This window comes from Hyperolius riggenbachi, chromosome 2 (assembly GCF_040937935.1).
Source record: "Hyperolius riggenbachi isolate aHypRig1 chromosome 2, aHypRig1.pri, whole genome shotgun sequence".
Lineage (NCBI taxonomy): Eukaryota > Metazoa > Chordata > Amphibia > Anura > Hyperoliidae > Hyperolius > Hyperolius riggenbachi.
This window is the reverse complement of record NC_090647.1, coordinates 152,600,717-152,616,936: the sequence shown is the minus strand read 5'-3', so window position 1 is coordinate 152,616,936 and position 16,220 is coordinate 152,600,717. Positions and strand designations below refer to the sequence as shown.

The window sequence follows — 16,220 nt, the reverse complement described above, 5'->3', positions numbered from 1 at the left end:
AAAGTCAAAAAAGCAGTTTTATTACTCTAAACATTTCTTTTTATCTGATGTTTTTATCCCTGTGGATGAGAATTCCTCCAGATCCTGTTGAAGCACTTGCAACAGAACTTTCCAACAGGGGACTAAAAGGTTGCCTGTAGATCGCTACAACACATTCCTCAGCACAGCAAATCAAACTCCATACACTATGCTGAACTGCCAGTGGAGCCAACACTGTTCAGGGAATATTGACCCACCAGATTGGATTTTTTTTCAGCTGGACAACATTCCCTAATGTTGGGTACGCAATCTACCTCTCCCTCTCCATTGGGGATGGTCATTGACATGCCAATAATCCCAGGCTGATGCAGAATTGTGCAATTGTTTTACACAAATTATGTAGTTAAAAAATGGAACAAGTGAATGAAACAGACATGAGACTTCATTGGTCAATTTTCAAGCTGGGTTAATGTTCATACAAAATTTGCATTATTCTGCAGCAACTCAATGACCATCCCTACGATTCATAGAAATGAATATGCTGATTGGTTGAGCTTGGTGACCATGTGATTGCCTCTTGTCACCTCGTAATTGCACCTCGCTTTAAGCATAAAGGCTCAAATGCATTAACCATTTTTTCACATTCTCTTTCTGGTCTTAAACTTCGCCAACATAATTCCTCTTCCACTATTGTTGCAAGATTAAAATATTATATATAAAACAGGCAGCAGGGTGGCGTAGTGAATAGCACTTTCACCTTGCAGCGCTGCCAAGGCACTGGGTTTGTATGTTCTCCCCATGTCTGTGTGGGTTTCCTCTGGGCACTCCGGTTTCCTCACACATCCCAAAAACATACAGATAAGTTGACTAGCTTCCCCTTCAAAAGCTGGCCCTAGACTTATGCTAGGTACACACTATGAGATTTTCTGGCAGATTGATTATTTCCAACATGTCCGATCGCATTTCCAATCACTTTTCGAACGATTTCTGATTTTCCATTCACTTCTATCAGAAATCGATCAGAAAATGATCGTAAATCAGATCGGACATGTCGGAAATAATCAATCTGACAGTAAATCTGCCAGAAAGTCTCAGTGTGTTCACTAGCATTAGATGGACATAGGACTATGGTAGGGATTAGATTGTAAACCCAATCTGAGGGACAGTTAGTGATAAGTGCTGTACAGTGCTGATAAGATGTCACCGCTATATACATACTATACATACTAAATAATAATACTAATGAAGACATCAGGCGGGCAGATATTCCTGGTCAGAAGTTATAAACCAATGCTCTTTAAATTAAAAACAAACAAACAAAAACATTCAGTTAAAAACCAGAAAGTTGTGTGTGCCCACATAGTGATCAGAAATATCTCAAAAGACCTCTGAAGTAAACATAAAACTTACAAAAAGAAGCTTATTCCTTATATACAAAGGTCATTTAGGCTTAATAAAATGGCAATGCTCCTGCTGGCACAGCTGTTCCAGTAAAGCAAAGCCTAAATGCAATCTTTACACAGTTCATTTATAAGAAGATGTTGGCATACACCAGGCTGGCTCAGCATCGTGTATCTAAACAATCAACGGCTGCACTATAAAAACATCCATAAACATTATTCATATGTAGTACAATAAGACAAGCACAGGTGACCACTGCTATATTAGCCATACACATTACACAACACCGTTGTACAGGTTACGCATCCAACTTCAACGTGAATAAGAATATTGGTGCAAGTAGTGTGGTGACAGTCCGTGAGCAGACTACCAGACCCTGGCACATTTAGTGACATCATGTGTGTGATGAAGTCATGGTGCAAACACATGCCACAGTGGAGGGGGCTGACCAGCTGGGAGGAGTGGTGGCAGATGAAGGAGATCAGTAAGGCTTATTAAGTCTCATTGAAAATACATTTGGGGTAAGTTTATGGCCCAGTGCACACCAAAACCGCTAGCAGATCCGCAATACGCTAGCGGTTTTGGGAGCTGATTTCAGAGCGATTCTAGGTATGTTTAGAGCGGTTTTCTAAACATACCTAGCGGTTTTGGGTGCGTTTTTGTGTAGCAGATTACACATGTTACAGTAAAAGCTGTTACTGAACAGCTACTGTAACAAAAATGCCTGGCAAACCGCTCTGATTTAGCGTTTTTCAGAGCGGTTTGCGTTTTTCCTATACTTTACATTGAGGACGAAACGCTTCCGAAAACCGCAAACGCGCAGCAGGAGGCGCGTTTGCGGCTTGGCAAAAACCACAAACCGCCGGTGTGCACCATCCCATTGCAATACATTAGACAAGCGTTTTTAGAGGCGGATGCGGCCGGCGGATCGCTCCAAAAAACGCTCGGTGTGCACTGGGCCTATGTCTGCTTTTAAATCACCAGACCTATTAGAACTGCATTAATACAACAAGGCTATATAAGTGCATTTTGGATTTACACTCAGGGCCGGAGCTACCATAGGAAAAAATGGGCAATTGCCCCAGGGCCCCAGATCTTAACTGTTGCCCCCCAGGGACTCTGCAGAGTCTGTTAAGTGTTGGGAAGTGATTGGGGGAGGGTCAGCAGCCAGCTCAGGGGCCCAGGAGGGAAATTTAGCTGCAACAAAGGGCCTCTAATGACGCTTTTTGGTCGGGGGGGGGGGGGGGGGGGGTCTTGCTCTAGGAGAGTGATCCACTACACCGTGAAACAAAGATAAGAATTTCACAGTTCTGCTCTAAAATGACTGTCAAACATGGTAGTCACTAAAAGTAAGGCTATATTAAATCAAGCCATACCAATCACCCAGTAATGCTCCCATGGGGAAACAAACAGATAAAGTGAACCTAATGTGAAAATAAACGTATGAGATGGCCGTATGTGTAGCACCAATGGTAAATAAAACTTTAGAATACACACTCACATAGTTGTTAAGCTGAAAACTAAACAGAAATGATGACCCCTTTAATTTTACTGCACTAAAACTATGCTATCTGCCTTTTCCCTGACAGATAACAGCCCTTAGCTTCTATCTACTTTTTAGGAAACAGAGTGAATTCAACAAGCTGTTTGACAAGCTATTTTACATAGATGACAACTCAAGTTTTTATTTTTAACTCTTGCTGTACTGGAAAACAGAAAGGGACTTCAGACAATTTAATAGGGCTAATACTATACATATATTTATCTCATGTTACATTTCACTTCTTACTCTTTAAGGTGCCCACTAATGATACAATCTGCTGTGCAATATACAGGACTGCCTAAAGGATGCATTCAAAGTATATTTACTCAGTTCCCCCATCTACGACATAGTGATTTAGTAAGAATATGTAATCATTATTGTATAATTAGTGGGCACCTTAACGGTACCCATCAATGATCCAATTTTGGTTGTACGGGTTTACCACATATATAACATGATGTACTACTTAAAATATCGGTTTAAAGAGTATTCACTCAATCTACCCTTCTACTACATTAATTTGGTAAGACTGTATAAATAAGATTGTATCATTAATGAGCAATTTTATTTGCATTCTCTGAGCACACATCTGGCTATACACAGCTCTGCATTCCAGTTGTAAAGTGTTTAGAAAGGACACATGGCTACACCCCACAAAGTTCCCACCCTGTCTTGCCACCTGGCTCTAAGGCCACATACAGACATCAGACTATAGTCTTTGGAAAATGAAAGATCACAGACCATTCTTACCACCCTTCCTGTAGTATAAGAGCCATACTCTACACAGTCTTTTCTATGGAGCTGAACTCCACATCAGGAAAAAATCTTGGCAAGATGCTGCACACACAGATGCTGTACAGACACAAAAGATCAGTATCTGCAAAAGATCTGTTCCTACCAAAAATCCATTCCTGCAAATTGCAATGATAGTCTATGAGATCTGCAGATCATCATACACACATGATTTAACTGACATTCATCTGCAGATCTGAAAATCCATCCTGGTGGATCGGATTTGTCTTTTTATATCTTAATTACCCCTCACAATAAACTCTTTTCAATTCACCTACCTCTTAAAGGGACTCCGAGCAGTGCAGAAACTATGGAAAGATGCATATCATTTTAAAGCTCTCTTTCTTCTCTTTCCAATAATATATAAACCACCGCCCTACACCTTTTAGTTTTCGCTATTTTCGCGGTCGAAATTGCAGCGGCGAAAATAGAGAAAACTAAAAGGCGTAGGGCGACGATTTAGGTGTCGCCAGAAAGAGGAGAAAGAGAGCTTTAAAATGATATCCATCTTTCCATAGTTACATTGTATTACACAGGGCGACTTTTTCTGCTGAATGGAGCTGCTGACTTTGAGAAAAAGTCGCCCTGCGTAATACAATATAACTATGGAAAGATGGATATAATTTTAAAGCTCTCTTTCTCCTCTTTCTGGCGACACCTAAATCGTCGCCCTACGCCTTTTAGTTTTCTCTATTTTCGCCGCTGCAATTTCGACCGCGAAAATAGCGAAAACTAAAAGGTGTAGGGCGGTGGTTTATATATTATCGGAAAGAGAAGAAAGAGAGCTTTAAAATGATATGCATCTTTCCATAGTTTCTGCACTGCTCGGAGTCCCTTTAAGAGGTAGGTGAATTGAAAAGAGTTTATTGTGAGGGGTAATTAAGATATAAAAAGACAAATTTTTCTGTTTCATGAAGATCAAAAATACAGTAGCCTGCATTGCCCCGAATAGGAACATTCACCTACAAGCATATAGCTACATACAAATAGATCATTACCGGTACCAGGAGATCAGTACCGCTACCAGTACTAGCAGAAAGCTAATGTCACTCACCGATTCAAAAGCTGTTGCATAAAGTTGTCTGCAGTCAAAGGCCTTGGATTTTGTGCCTGATCTACAGGCACTGGTGGGCGATTTTTATCCAAAGAAAGTCCATTAATGTAGGCCCTCTCCTCTTGGAGCGCTTTCCTCAGATCCTCTGCTTTTTCCATTAACATAGAAATGTTTAGGCTCTCACCCTTTACGTCTCTAGTCCGAGGGGAACCTCCTGAAGCCCTGTCTCTCTTTTCCTCCTTTACACGTCCAGCCTCTGGTCTACGACTAAGTGCAGGCAATTTACTTTTCTTTAGACCAAACCAGCTGGCAATACCACTGGAATTCCGCTGCTTAGGATCAGGAGGTGGTGAGCGGTGCTGTTCCTGCAATCTCAACATGTTCTCTTTAATGCCCTTCATCACTTTTTCTTCAATTGCAGAGTGCAGTGCACTTAGTGGAAGACTTTCTGTACCCTGTGGTACTGCAGTACGAGGGTAGGCATACTCTGGGCATGTGCCAGCTTTCTTTCCTGCACCAACAGAGTGACCCCTTTGCTTTTCTTCACTAGAGGGTGTGGGATGTCTGGGGCTTGACCTAAGCTCTTCACTTAATGGTCTGGATACAAGAGGTTTGGCAGTTGCTTTACTAGGGGACTTGGCTGGTAACTTTGTTGGACTGCCATGGGGACTGCGAGGAGATTTGCTAGGAACAGGAGGAGCTCGGGATTGATTACGGGGACCATGAGGGGAACCTGGTGGACAGTTTGTAGTAGGTTGCCGAGTGCGAGCAGCATCAGATTTCTGGCCATGATACCGTGGTGGGTAACTTTCAGTAGATCCAGGTTCAGGAGTCCTTAAGCTACTCACAGCCAAGGATCGTTTCATTGATGGGCGAAGATCAGGTCCCTCAGTAATAACCTGAACAGCCTCTGTTACTGCAACAGTAAGCTCTGTCTGTTGGTTGTCTGTGCCTCTCAGCTTCCCTATTCTTTCTTTAAATGGGAGATGAGCGGTAGACTCAACAGGCTTTCTGGAAGTCACAGGTTTTCTATTAAATGGTATTGGACCATGATGGTCTTCTGTACAATTAGCTTGGGAATGAACACATAGTCCAGGGGAACAGCCAAAAGAGCAAACTGAACTTATCAACTTAGGGGAACCGTCCATATCATCAATAGTTTGGTTTGCATTGGAAAGTTCTGAATTTTTAGAAGGGACATTCTCATAATCATGAGACTTTTTGGTGTAACACTGTACTCTAGATCTATCAAGTAAGCTGTTAGACCTTTCAGTTTGCACTTGTCGACTAGAGTCAGAATTTATTAATTCAGAAGGAGAAGGGGGATCAGCAGCTGCATCAGGACCAGGCAATTCTTCCATTGCCTTCCTGCTAGGCCGTGGAGAGGGAAATGCCTCATAATTATTGCTCCGGCAAGGAATTTTGGAGGTTTGGGTGAGCTGAGGGCTCAGTCTTAGGGAGTTTGGACTCTGAGGCTTCTCCCCTGAGCCTGGAAGCTTCAAAAACTTAAGAAATTTAGCTGGAGATGGGATATGAGGTGTCCTTGGCTCAGTGGAGGGGATAAGTGCATCTTGTGGATCAGAAGAGGAGGGATTAGGTGTCACAGACTGGGGTTGAGAACAATCATCTTGTGGCTCCTGGTTGGAAACCAAACCACTTGTATCTCTTGGTAAGCTAAGAGAGCCCCCAGGAGGAGTAGGACAAGGAGAAGCAGGTCCATCAGAAACCTGTTCTGAAGTCAACGGTTTCCCAGGAGAGCTAGACACAGACTCCCCTCTATCTGTAACTGCTGGTGATGTTCCAGACATATGCGGACTTTCTACTATATCATGAAGGCTTCTGTTATAACAAGTGAGTGAGTGAAGATGACCAATGTGTCCTCTACTGAAACCCGTTCCATCAGAATGGCCCTCAACGGGGCCCCTTTTGTCTCCTGCTCCACGGGAGCACATACAAGGTGCTAAGCCCTTTGCCAAGTCTGTTAAAGGTAAACGTGGTCTGATTTCACTTGGTGCTGGCGGTGGTTCTCCAATATCATCATCTGAAGATGAAGAGCTTCCCTCAGCTTGTCGTGAGGACTGCTGTGTGTCTCCTGCCGATACCAAACCAAGGTGTTCTCCCCCACCTTCTCCAGGACTGCCTGCTGGTGGCTCCCGTTGTATAGGCTTCCACTTTAGCAATTCCTCAAAACCACTCTGAGCCAGGAGCAAACAGGAAGCCCAAGGTTCATCTGCACCAAGCTCTGGAGGAGTCATGCCCTCTCCATTAAGATAATCTAAACCTTGGTCTGATCTAATACGCAGTCCGTTCCCACTGGTCGACGGCAAACCCCCAAAATACGTTGGTGGGGCAGTGCAGCTTGGTCCAGAATGAGATCCTGCTGCCTCTAATCTCCGCAGAACTTCCAAGATCTGAGCCTTTTTCCTGAGGAATGGAGACATGGCATCTAGGGACCGGCAAGATGACTGGGTTCGCCCAGAGCGCTGCTTCTCCTAGTGGGAAAAAGCCAAAAGTTTTTAGTTGAATTGTGCACTCCTAGTTTTAAGAAAATGCTACATTTAAATGCCTATTAAAGAGACTCTGTAACAACAAAAACCTCCCCTGGGGGGTACTTACCTCGGGTGGGGGAAGCCTCCGGATCCTAATGAGGCTTCCCACGCCGTCCTCTGTCCCACGGGGGTCTCGCTGCAGCCCTCCGAACAGCCGGCGACGGAGCCGACTGTAACTTCAATATTTACCTTTGCTGGCTCCAGCGGGGGCGCTGTGGCGACTTTCGGCACAGAAATAGACGGAAATACCCGATCTCCGTCGGGTCCGCTCTACTGCGCAGGCGCCGGAAACTTGCGCCTGCGCAGTAGAGCAGACCCGACGGCGATCGGGTATTTCCGCCTACTTCGGCGCCGACAGCCATCAGAGCGCCTGCGCAGGAGCCAGGAAGGTAAATATTGCGTCACGGCTGTACGGAGGGCTACAGCGAGACCCCCGAGGGACGCAGGACGGCGTGGGAAGCCTCATTAGGATCCTGAGGCTTCCCCCACCCGAGGTGAGTACCCCCCAGGGGCTGTTTTGTCGTTACAGTTCCTCTTTAAGCTATCATAATTGAGCCTATGACTGATAATATAGCATCTGCTATTGCAAAAAAAATTACTGCGTCACCCCCCTCCCCCCCAAAAAATACACACACAAAAGTTTAGACATGGAATGCATGTGTATTTACCTCTCTCTGCAGAGCACATTGCCCCAGTGGAATGGAGACTTGCAGCCTCTCTAGATCGCCTCCCTGAGAGTCAGATGCAACTTGCAGTGGATGCAACTGAATGAACAAAAACATAAAAATGTTAGTTACAGAGACAGCGATCCCAGGGGTTCCCATTTGGCATATACAGTGCTGCCCATAATTATTCATACCCCTGGAAAATTTTGACTTAAAGTTACTTTTATTCAACCAGCAAGTAATTTTTTGAAGGGAAATGACGTAGGTGTCTCCCAAAAGATAATAAGATGATGTACAAGAGGCATTATTGTGAAAAAAAAATTCTCTTATTTACATTTGAGTCCAAAATTATTCATACCCTTCACAAACTGTCACAGTCTGTGGGAAAATCCAAAGTTCTATACCATTCCAAATAGTCCATGCTGTTCTAAAGCATCCCAATTACCCTGATTAACTGGGAATAGCTGTTTTAATCAACTCAACAGCTGAAAAACAGCAGCTCTCTGCAGTTGATTTGTAGACAGTCATGGCTAAGAAAAATTAACTCAGTGAGGACCTGCGGCTGCGCATTGTTCTGCCTGCTCACAAGTCAGGAAATGGCTACAAATGACTCCTCAAATCACATTCCCTAAAGCTCCACCCTTTCCATGTGGCTTTTAATGGTTTCACATTGGACAATGGAGTCACTAACAAAGGAATTAAGACCTCGACGATGCGCAATGACGGCACGTACTTTGCCAGCGTGGCAGTAACCGGCCCGCCCAGCCTACAAGTGATTGGGGGCGTTCCATCCAGCATTTAAACAGCAGGTCAGTAGCACCTAGGCACAAAGGCGCCAGGTGTGATTCTGACATTCTGCTGGTAAGTTCCATATATATATTTTTTCTCCTCTAGATCTGCCTATCTTTTAACCTCCTTTTACAAAACCTCTATTCCTACACTGATTGAAATGTTTCTTTCCTCACCTGAAGGATTGTTTCTCCACAAAATATATGCATATGGCTCTCACTAATACTATACCTAATCCCCACTACAGCACCCACCATCTTTATCCACACCAGCCAGCTCAACCCCCCCCCCCCCCCCCCCCCCATGCTCCTTCCCTTCTTCTATTTATGCCCACATCACACTTTGCACTTTCCTTCCCTCTGGCCAACCAAATCCTATTTTCACCCCGCTAAACACCCCCCCTCCTCCCCCCCCCCTTCCTCCTCAATAATAACCCCTGTCTCTCTTCCCTAATGATTTCCATTTAAACACACACATCTCAACAAAGAAATGTATTGAATATTTATTCTGCTCGTCTGATCACATACAAATGCGTGCCTTTTTGCTCCTAATAGTGTACTCCTACCTCCATTGCCTGATGAAGCGGGTTCAAACGCGTTGTATAAAAATCCTGGAGTGTACCAATAAATTTACTGTTGTTCAACTACACAGTTTTTTTGTGTCTGCTTGAGGGAGGTAAGTCCACCACTGCCTCCTAAGCATTTTTAAATATTTTAAATATTGTTTTATTCTGTTGGCGCCTCTGTTCATTGCACAATAAAGGAATTAAGAGGAGGTTTCCCAAGGAGAACACAGACTTTAGTTAAAAGTAAAAAAAAACAACAACTTTCGTTTATGACCCATACATTTTTCAAAATCCTTTAGGACCTGATAAGCAAGTTCCATCCTGCAGCACTGGGGGACAACGGGACACATTCTGCAGCAAAGGTGACTAAGGCTCTTAGCGACAAGATTCTGAATGTCATGGCTTTAATATGGAGAATCATCAATAAACAAGAATCGGGGTAGATTGAGGGCAAGGCATTATTGATCACACTCCACAGTCTATAGCCCTTTTTATTCTCCCAAGTAAACAATGTATCACTTATATAACATACCAGAAAGAGCAACCAGAAATATTGTGCATCATGCATTTATCTTATGGTGCCCATACATGCTACAATTTTTTCGATTATTCCGTTAGATTGAATATAAAAACAATTTCCATGTCCGATCAGATTTTTATTGAAAAAAAAAAAAAAAAAAAAAAAACAAAAAACAAAAAAAACAGGATAATCAATTCATTTTTTCTTGATTGAAAAAAAGGTTCTTTTAAGAACTTTCATTTGATTCAATCGTTTTGGTTGAATAAATGGGAACATTTTACAGTTTTATTGTACCGTGTATGGGCAACATTGGTCTATTTTTACTAATGTATCATCTTCTTGTTTTTTTCCCCCTAACCTTTTAGTTGGACTTAAATCATCATCAAAACAAAATAGGCCAGTGAAAACCGCTTAAAACAAAAATAAATAAATAAGAATAATAATAATAAAAAAAACAAATCTAGCATCTATTCCACAATAGAGTACTCATACCGGCTATAAAACGTCACTCAAACAAGGTACTCAAGAAGCTGAGCAACTGGCATAACAAAAGGCTGGAAGGGAACTGCACTGCGTTTCAATGGATTAGAAATATTTTCTACTGATCCACATGTTGCTATTAAATAACCATTGTAGTTTTTTTATGTTGACTTCAACAGAAGACAGGCAGATGTGTGTGGCACGATGCAGGGTTGCAGCAGAGAAGGGAAAGTACTGTGTGTTATCACACGTGATGCACTGAGTGAAATCAACTCATCCGTGTGCCTTGTATGTGACCCGATTCCCATGGATACGGCTCTTACTTCCGGGGATGATCCTGAGGAGCGCTGCAGCTTCTGGTGAAAGAGGTCACTTAATGCTCTGTTCTGACGCTCAAGGTCAAACACCCTCTTCTTCAGCTTAATACATTCCTCCCGGAGATCCTGGCGACAGATAAAATATGAACTTATCTAACAAATATAATTCATTATTCAGCATCACAAACAAGAGACGATTAGGAGGTGGTTTGCAGCATAGTTACAGAACACCATCATGTTTTATTACACTAAACACACACACACACACACACACACACACACACACACACACACACACACACACACACACACACACACACACACACACACACACACACACACACTATAAAGGTTATGTTTACAGGTTAGAAATCCTCAAAGAGGAACTGTAGTGAAAATAAAGTATTTAATAAACCTATTTTTCGCAATGTTCACTTATAAATGATTTACTCAGTGCTTGTCCATTGTTAAATCTTTCTTCACATAGATTTACACCATGGGTCTCAAACTCGCGTGCCATTTGCGGCCCTCGATATAATATTTTGTGGCTCTCGCCGGCAAAAGCTTCCTTATAGTTAGCTTCAGTGCTCCCAAGTAATCCGCCGCATCCCCGCCGCTAAACGAGGGCTGCAGAGCGCCCAAATCGCCCGGGCGGCAATCTGCCGGCATTTCCTGGAAGGGGCAGAGCTTTCAGCTTCAGCTCTGCCCTTCCTGACGTCAATCGCCGCACGGATCGCTGCCTCTCCCCGCTCCTCTCTGTGAAGGAAGAGTGAGAGGGACGGGCAGAGGCGGCGATGCGCCACGATTGACGTCAGGAGGGGCAGAGCTGAAGCTAAAAGCTCTGCCCCTTCCAGGAAATGCCGGCGGATTGCCCCCCGGGCGATTTGGGGGCTCTGCAGCCCTCGTTTTGCGGCGCGGACACGGCGGATTACTTGTAATGGGAGCACACTGAAGAGAACTATAAGGTAAAATAGGCAAAATAGTTCGCTTCAGTGTGAATTTGATTTTGAAATAGGAATTAAGGGCAAGGGACGGTGGGGGGAGCTGCCGATTGTGAAATCCCTTATGCGGCCCAGCCTCATCCTGACTTTGCCTCCTGCGGCCCCCAGATAAATTGAGTTTGAGACCCCTGATTTACACTCTGAAATTTATCACAACTGGAATTCTATGCACAGACAGATACTGCTTGCTTGGAAGTAGGAAACAGCTGTTATTTCCAACAATGCAAGGCGGTTCACAGATGGCCCTGACATCACACTATGGGAGGGGTTTCACCACAATATCAAAAATACAGGGGTCCTTGATGATGTATTTGAGGAAAGGTAACGATTTCTTGTGGGAAGACGGTATCAGCTACTGATTGGGATGAAGTTCAATCCTTGTTTAAAGATCTTTTTTAAATACCTTAATACTGCTGCTGGTCCTTCTTGTTGTGCAATGAAGAGGCACCTCTCATTTGCACACTAATACAGTCACACCACTCAAATTCCTTTTTACTGCTGGCCAGATGCTGCCGACAGTTACCCCAATACTTGCACCTAATACTAACCCCACCGCTATAAGACAACCCTCGACACTTGCTTGCTGTAGCTGAATCCCTGTAGCTGCACCCAAACTAACTAACCCAGTGCTCACGAATACTATAGCCAAGCCCACATTACCGAAAGTGAACCGTCAATGCCCACAGTCGAACGGTGCTCATCTGCATTATAGTTGAATGCCCATTGCCAATTGCACTGCCAGTAGCTGGAGTTCAACTATACAATAGTGGAACTTCCATGCCCAAATGACCCAGTCTGTGCCACCATAGCCACAAATTGCATAGTGGGCTATAATGGCCCCCCAATTCACCAGCCTGGCTTTGCGATTAATTTAGAAACAATGTGAAAATGCGATAAAGCTTTATTGACAATCCTCTGGTATTTAAAAGATACACTTACTAGCTGTAAGGTTTTTTTCAAGCTAAACAAGGGAGACTCCCTGTCATCTGTGTCTGCTTCCTTCTACAGTGCTGTGGCCAGCAGCACTGTTGGTCTTATATGTTTCTGTGGCCAGCAGCACTGCCACACTTAGATTTCGGGAAATATCTAAGACCAACAGTGCTTCTGGCCAGAGGATTGCCCAATCTTTATTACACTATCAGAGCGCTCCTCCGTTTGTTCTCATCTTCACTCAATCACCTCACAACTGGGTTGGAGAGGAGCTGCACAGGGGCGTGTGTGTGTTTTCTCGTACTTGCTTTCCCACTTAAGCACTGAGGAGTTTTTCCCCCTTTAGAACCAGAACAATTTTCACCTTTCAGCGCTCCCCCCCCCCCTTCTTTCGCCAATAACTTAATCACTAACCACAACAAAATGATCTATATAGTTTTTTTTGCTACCAATTGGGAGGTACATTCTGCTAAGAACTATTTTTTCTAAATGCATTTGAATGTGAATAATAAGGAAAAAAAATCATTATTTCTCAGTTTTCGGCTAGTATAGTTTTAAAATAAAACGTTCTATTGTGGATAAAACCCACACATTTTATTTGCCTATTTGTCCCAGTTATTGCAATGTTTAAAATATTTACCTAATACAATGTATGGCGCCAATATTTATTTGGCAATAAAGGTGTATATTTTCAGTTTTGCGTCCATCACTAATTACAAGCCCATAAATTAAAAAATAACAGTAATATACCCTTTTAACATACGTATTAAAAAAGTTCAGTCCCTAAGTTAACAATGTATTTTTTGTGTCTTTTATATACTTGGGTACTATGGGAGAGTGTGGGAGGGTAGGAGTTAATTTTAAATGTAAGTGTGGGTCTTGTTATTAAAATAAATGTATGTTGGTATAATTTTACTATTTGGCCACAAGATGTTTTTGTGCATTATTTCCTATCAGCATTCTATAAGTACGCGAACAGGAAGTAATGAGTGGACGGGATACTGCCTTAGTTACAAATGACCATGGTTTCTCATTGATGCCGACCATCATTGACACGGGGACTTGGATCAATGAATGGGAACTGCGTTTAATTTTACTGCTTCACTCTGGTGTTACTCCCACACATAGATGATCACAGCTAACTCCTACAAGTTCTTGGTTTTGTGCTTATGGTCCCACCATTCATTTAGTGATTAAACACTGATATATGAAATGTGTGCACCATCCCAGAAACATTGCATGCAACAGAACAATATAACTAAGACTATTAAATCCCAGGCCACAACATTTATGGGCCAAACCGCAACACAGTCCAGCTTGAGGTTTTGAGGACATAAAGAGAATCTGTACTCTGAACAACAAAAAGCATACCATTCTATTCATTATGTTCTCCTGGGCCCCTCTGTGCTGTTTCTGCCACTCTCTGCTGCAAACCTGGCTTGTAATTGCCAGTTTTAGGCCGTGTTTACAAACTAACTAACCTAACTAACCAGCTTGTGATAGGCTCACATAAGCAGAGTGTGAGAGTCATACAGAGCCTGCAGGGGGCCTGGAGAGGGTGTGTATAGCTTTTAGCCAATCACAAGCAGGCCTGCACATTCCAGTCTGAGTGCCTCAGCCCGACAGGAGAGAAGATTAGAGCATATAACAGAGATAATACAGCCACTGTGCAAGTAGGAAAGGCTACAGTAAGCCAGACCACATTGGAACAGGCATAGGAACTTATAGGATAGAAGAAATAAGGACGAACATTTTGTTACAGAGTCTCTTTAACCTTTTGTACAGTGTTTTAAGTTGCTCTCAGTAAATTTTTTGGGGAAGATAAAATAGTTTTGGGAAATAAAAAAAAACCAACAAATCACTCCATTTAAATCTGCTAACATAACTTCCTCAAATCTCAATGGATACATATAACCCATTTGCCTCTAGAATTGGAATGAGCAATCACCAAAGGAAACAGACATGTTTTGTTGCCTTTGTCATAACATCAAGCTCTGCACGGTCATCCTTCCTGCATGACCTATTCTAATTACACTAGCCCACGAAAAGTTCTACTTAATAAAGAACAGCAAAAAAAGATTTATTTTTTTTGTAGGATTATTCCACTAATTTATAAAACCTACACTAATGGCCAACAGGACAGGAGGGGGCCAGTTTGCCAGCATGTCCTTGGCTGCTTTCACTTCACTGCTGGGAGATTGTGAGCTCTGATTATATTATATTGCTGTTGTTTGTAAAGTGTGTGTGTTGCTGCTTTGATATCTGGGGCTTGTGCATAGCGATTCATCAGATATCTAACAGCAAGTGCTTGTTTTAAAAGTACAATTTTTTTTTCTCTGTTTGCAGCAGGCTGTCAATCAGCTAGGGGGAGGGATTAGCTGTAACACAGGTGATTAATTAACAGGAAGTGTAAGCTACAGCTGTAATCTTGGTGGTGGGCTGCTTTCACTTCACTGCTGGGAGATTGTGAGCTCTGATTATATTATATTGCTGTTGTTTGTAAAGTGTGTGTGTTGCTGCTTTGATATCTGGGGCTTGTGCATAGCGATTCATCAGATATCTAACAGCAAGTGCTTGTTTTAAAAGTACAATTTTTTTTTCTCTGTTTGCAGCAGGCTGTCAATCAGCTAGGGGGAGGGATTAGCTGTAACACGAGGTATTTGGACAGCTTCAGGTCTCAGTACTGAGCTTGCTCAGTCTGTGGCTTGCTCACTAAGTGGCTTCGACACAAGTGGCATAGGCGTTAAAAAACAGGCGTTAGAACACAGGCACAAAGAGAGAAGGGAGAGGAAACAGGTAAGGACTAAAAAAAAAAAAAAAAAAACCTTCAACCAATATTGCGGTTTTTTTGCATTGGTTAGAATGTGCTAACACGTTGTGGTGTAGTCTTTAAGTTTTGAGGACTCCACCCCAGCTTCACTCACTCCCCCTCCCCTCCTCCCCCCCACCCCAACTTTACTCACTCCCCCTCCTCCACCCCAACTTACTCACTCCCCCTCCTCCACCCCTCCCCCTCTTCCACCCCAGCTACACTTACTCCCGAACGTCACTCACTCTCCCGTTTCATCTTTTACCACCATAGTTTACTTTAAATAAATTTTCCCCACACAATAGTCATCATGTTGGACAATGCAGTACAGTGTACATCCTGCAGCATGTATGCATGCCTTGATCAGCGGATTGAGGGTGTTTACTGTTGCCCTGGATGTGTGCGTGTTGCTCGGTTAGAGGCGGAAGTCGCAGAGCTAAATAAGCATCTCGCAACACTGAGACGCATACACAACATGGAGATGAGCTTGGATCTCACGATCCAGACACTTGATGGAACCCTTGAAGATGAGGTGGGTGGAGTAAAGCCGGAGCAAGAAGCAGAGGTAGCCGCTAGTTGGGTCACAGTTAGAAGGGGTAGGGGAAAAAGTGGCAGGGAGGCTAGTCCCGAGTTGTCCCTCACTAATAAGTATGCTTGTTTGCGTAATATTGGGGAGGACGACTCTGGAGTAGCAATGCTGCAGCAGGATGTGCTCCTTAGCAACCAAGGGGCAGACTGCTGTAACGAGAAAGGGAATAGGAGTGCAGCTAAGGCTAGACAGGTACTGGTGGTAGGGGATTCAATTATTAGGCGCACAGACAGGGTA

At 43.3% G+C, this 16,220-nt stretch overlaps 1 protein-coding gene across 2 annotated transcripts in view; it reads right to left on the bottom strand.

Moving 5' to 3' along the window:
- The window catches only part of NCKAP5L (NCK associated protein 5 like), a 134,339-nt gene that overhangs the window by 12,159 nt on the left and 105,960 nt on the right, over window positions 1-16,220 (bottom strand). For both annotated transcript variants that reach the window (XM_068267704.1, XM_068267703.1), the window contains exons 6-8: window positions 10,661-10,780; window positions 7,987-8,082; window positions 4,770-7,261 (exon numbers count right to left, since the gene is read on the bottom strand). In XM_068267704.1, coding sequence (XP_068123805.1) covers window positions 4,770-7,261; window positions 7,987-8,082; window positions 10,661-10,780 — 2,708 coding nt within the window. The remainder of the gene's footprint in view (window positions 1-4,769; window positions 7,262-7,986; window positions 8,083-10,660; window positions 10,781-16,220) is intronic.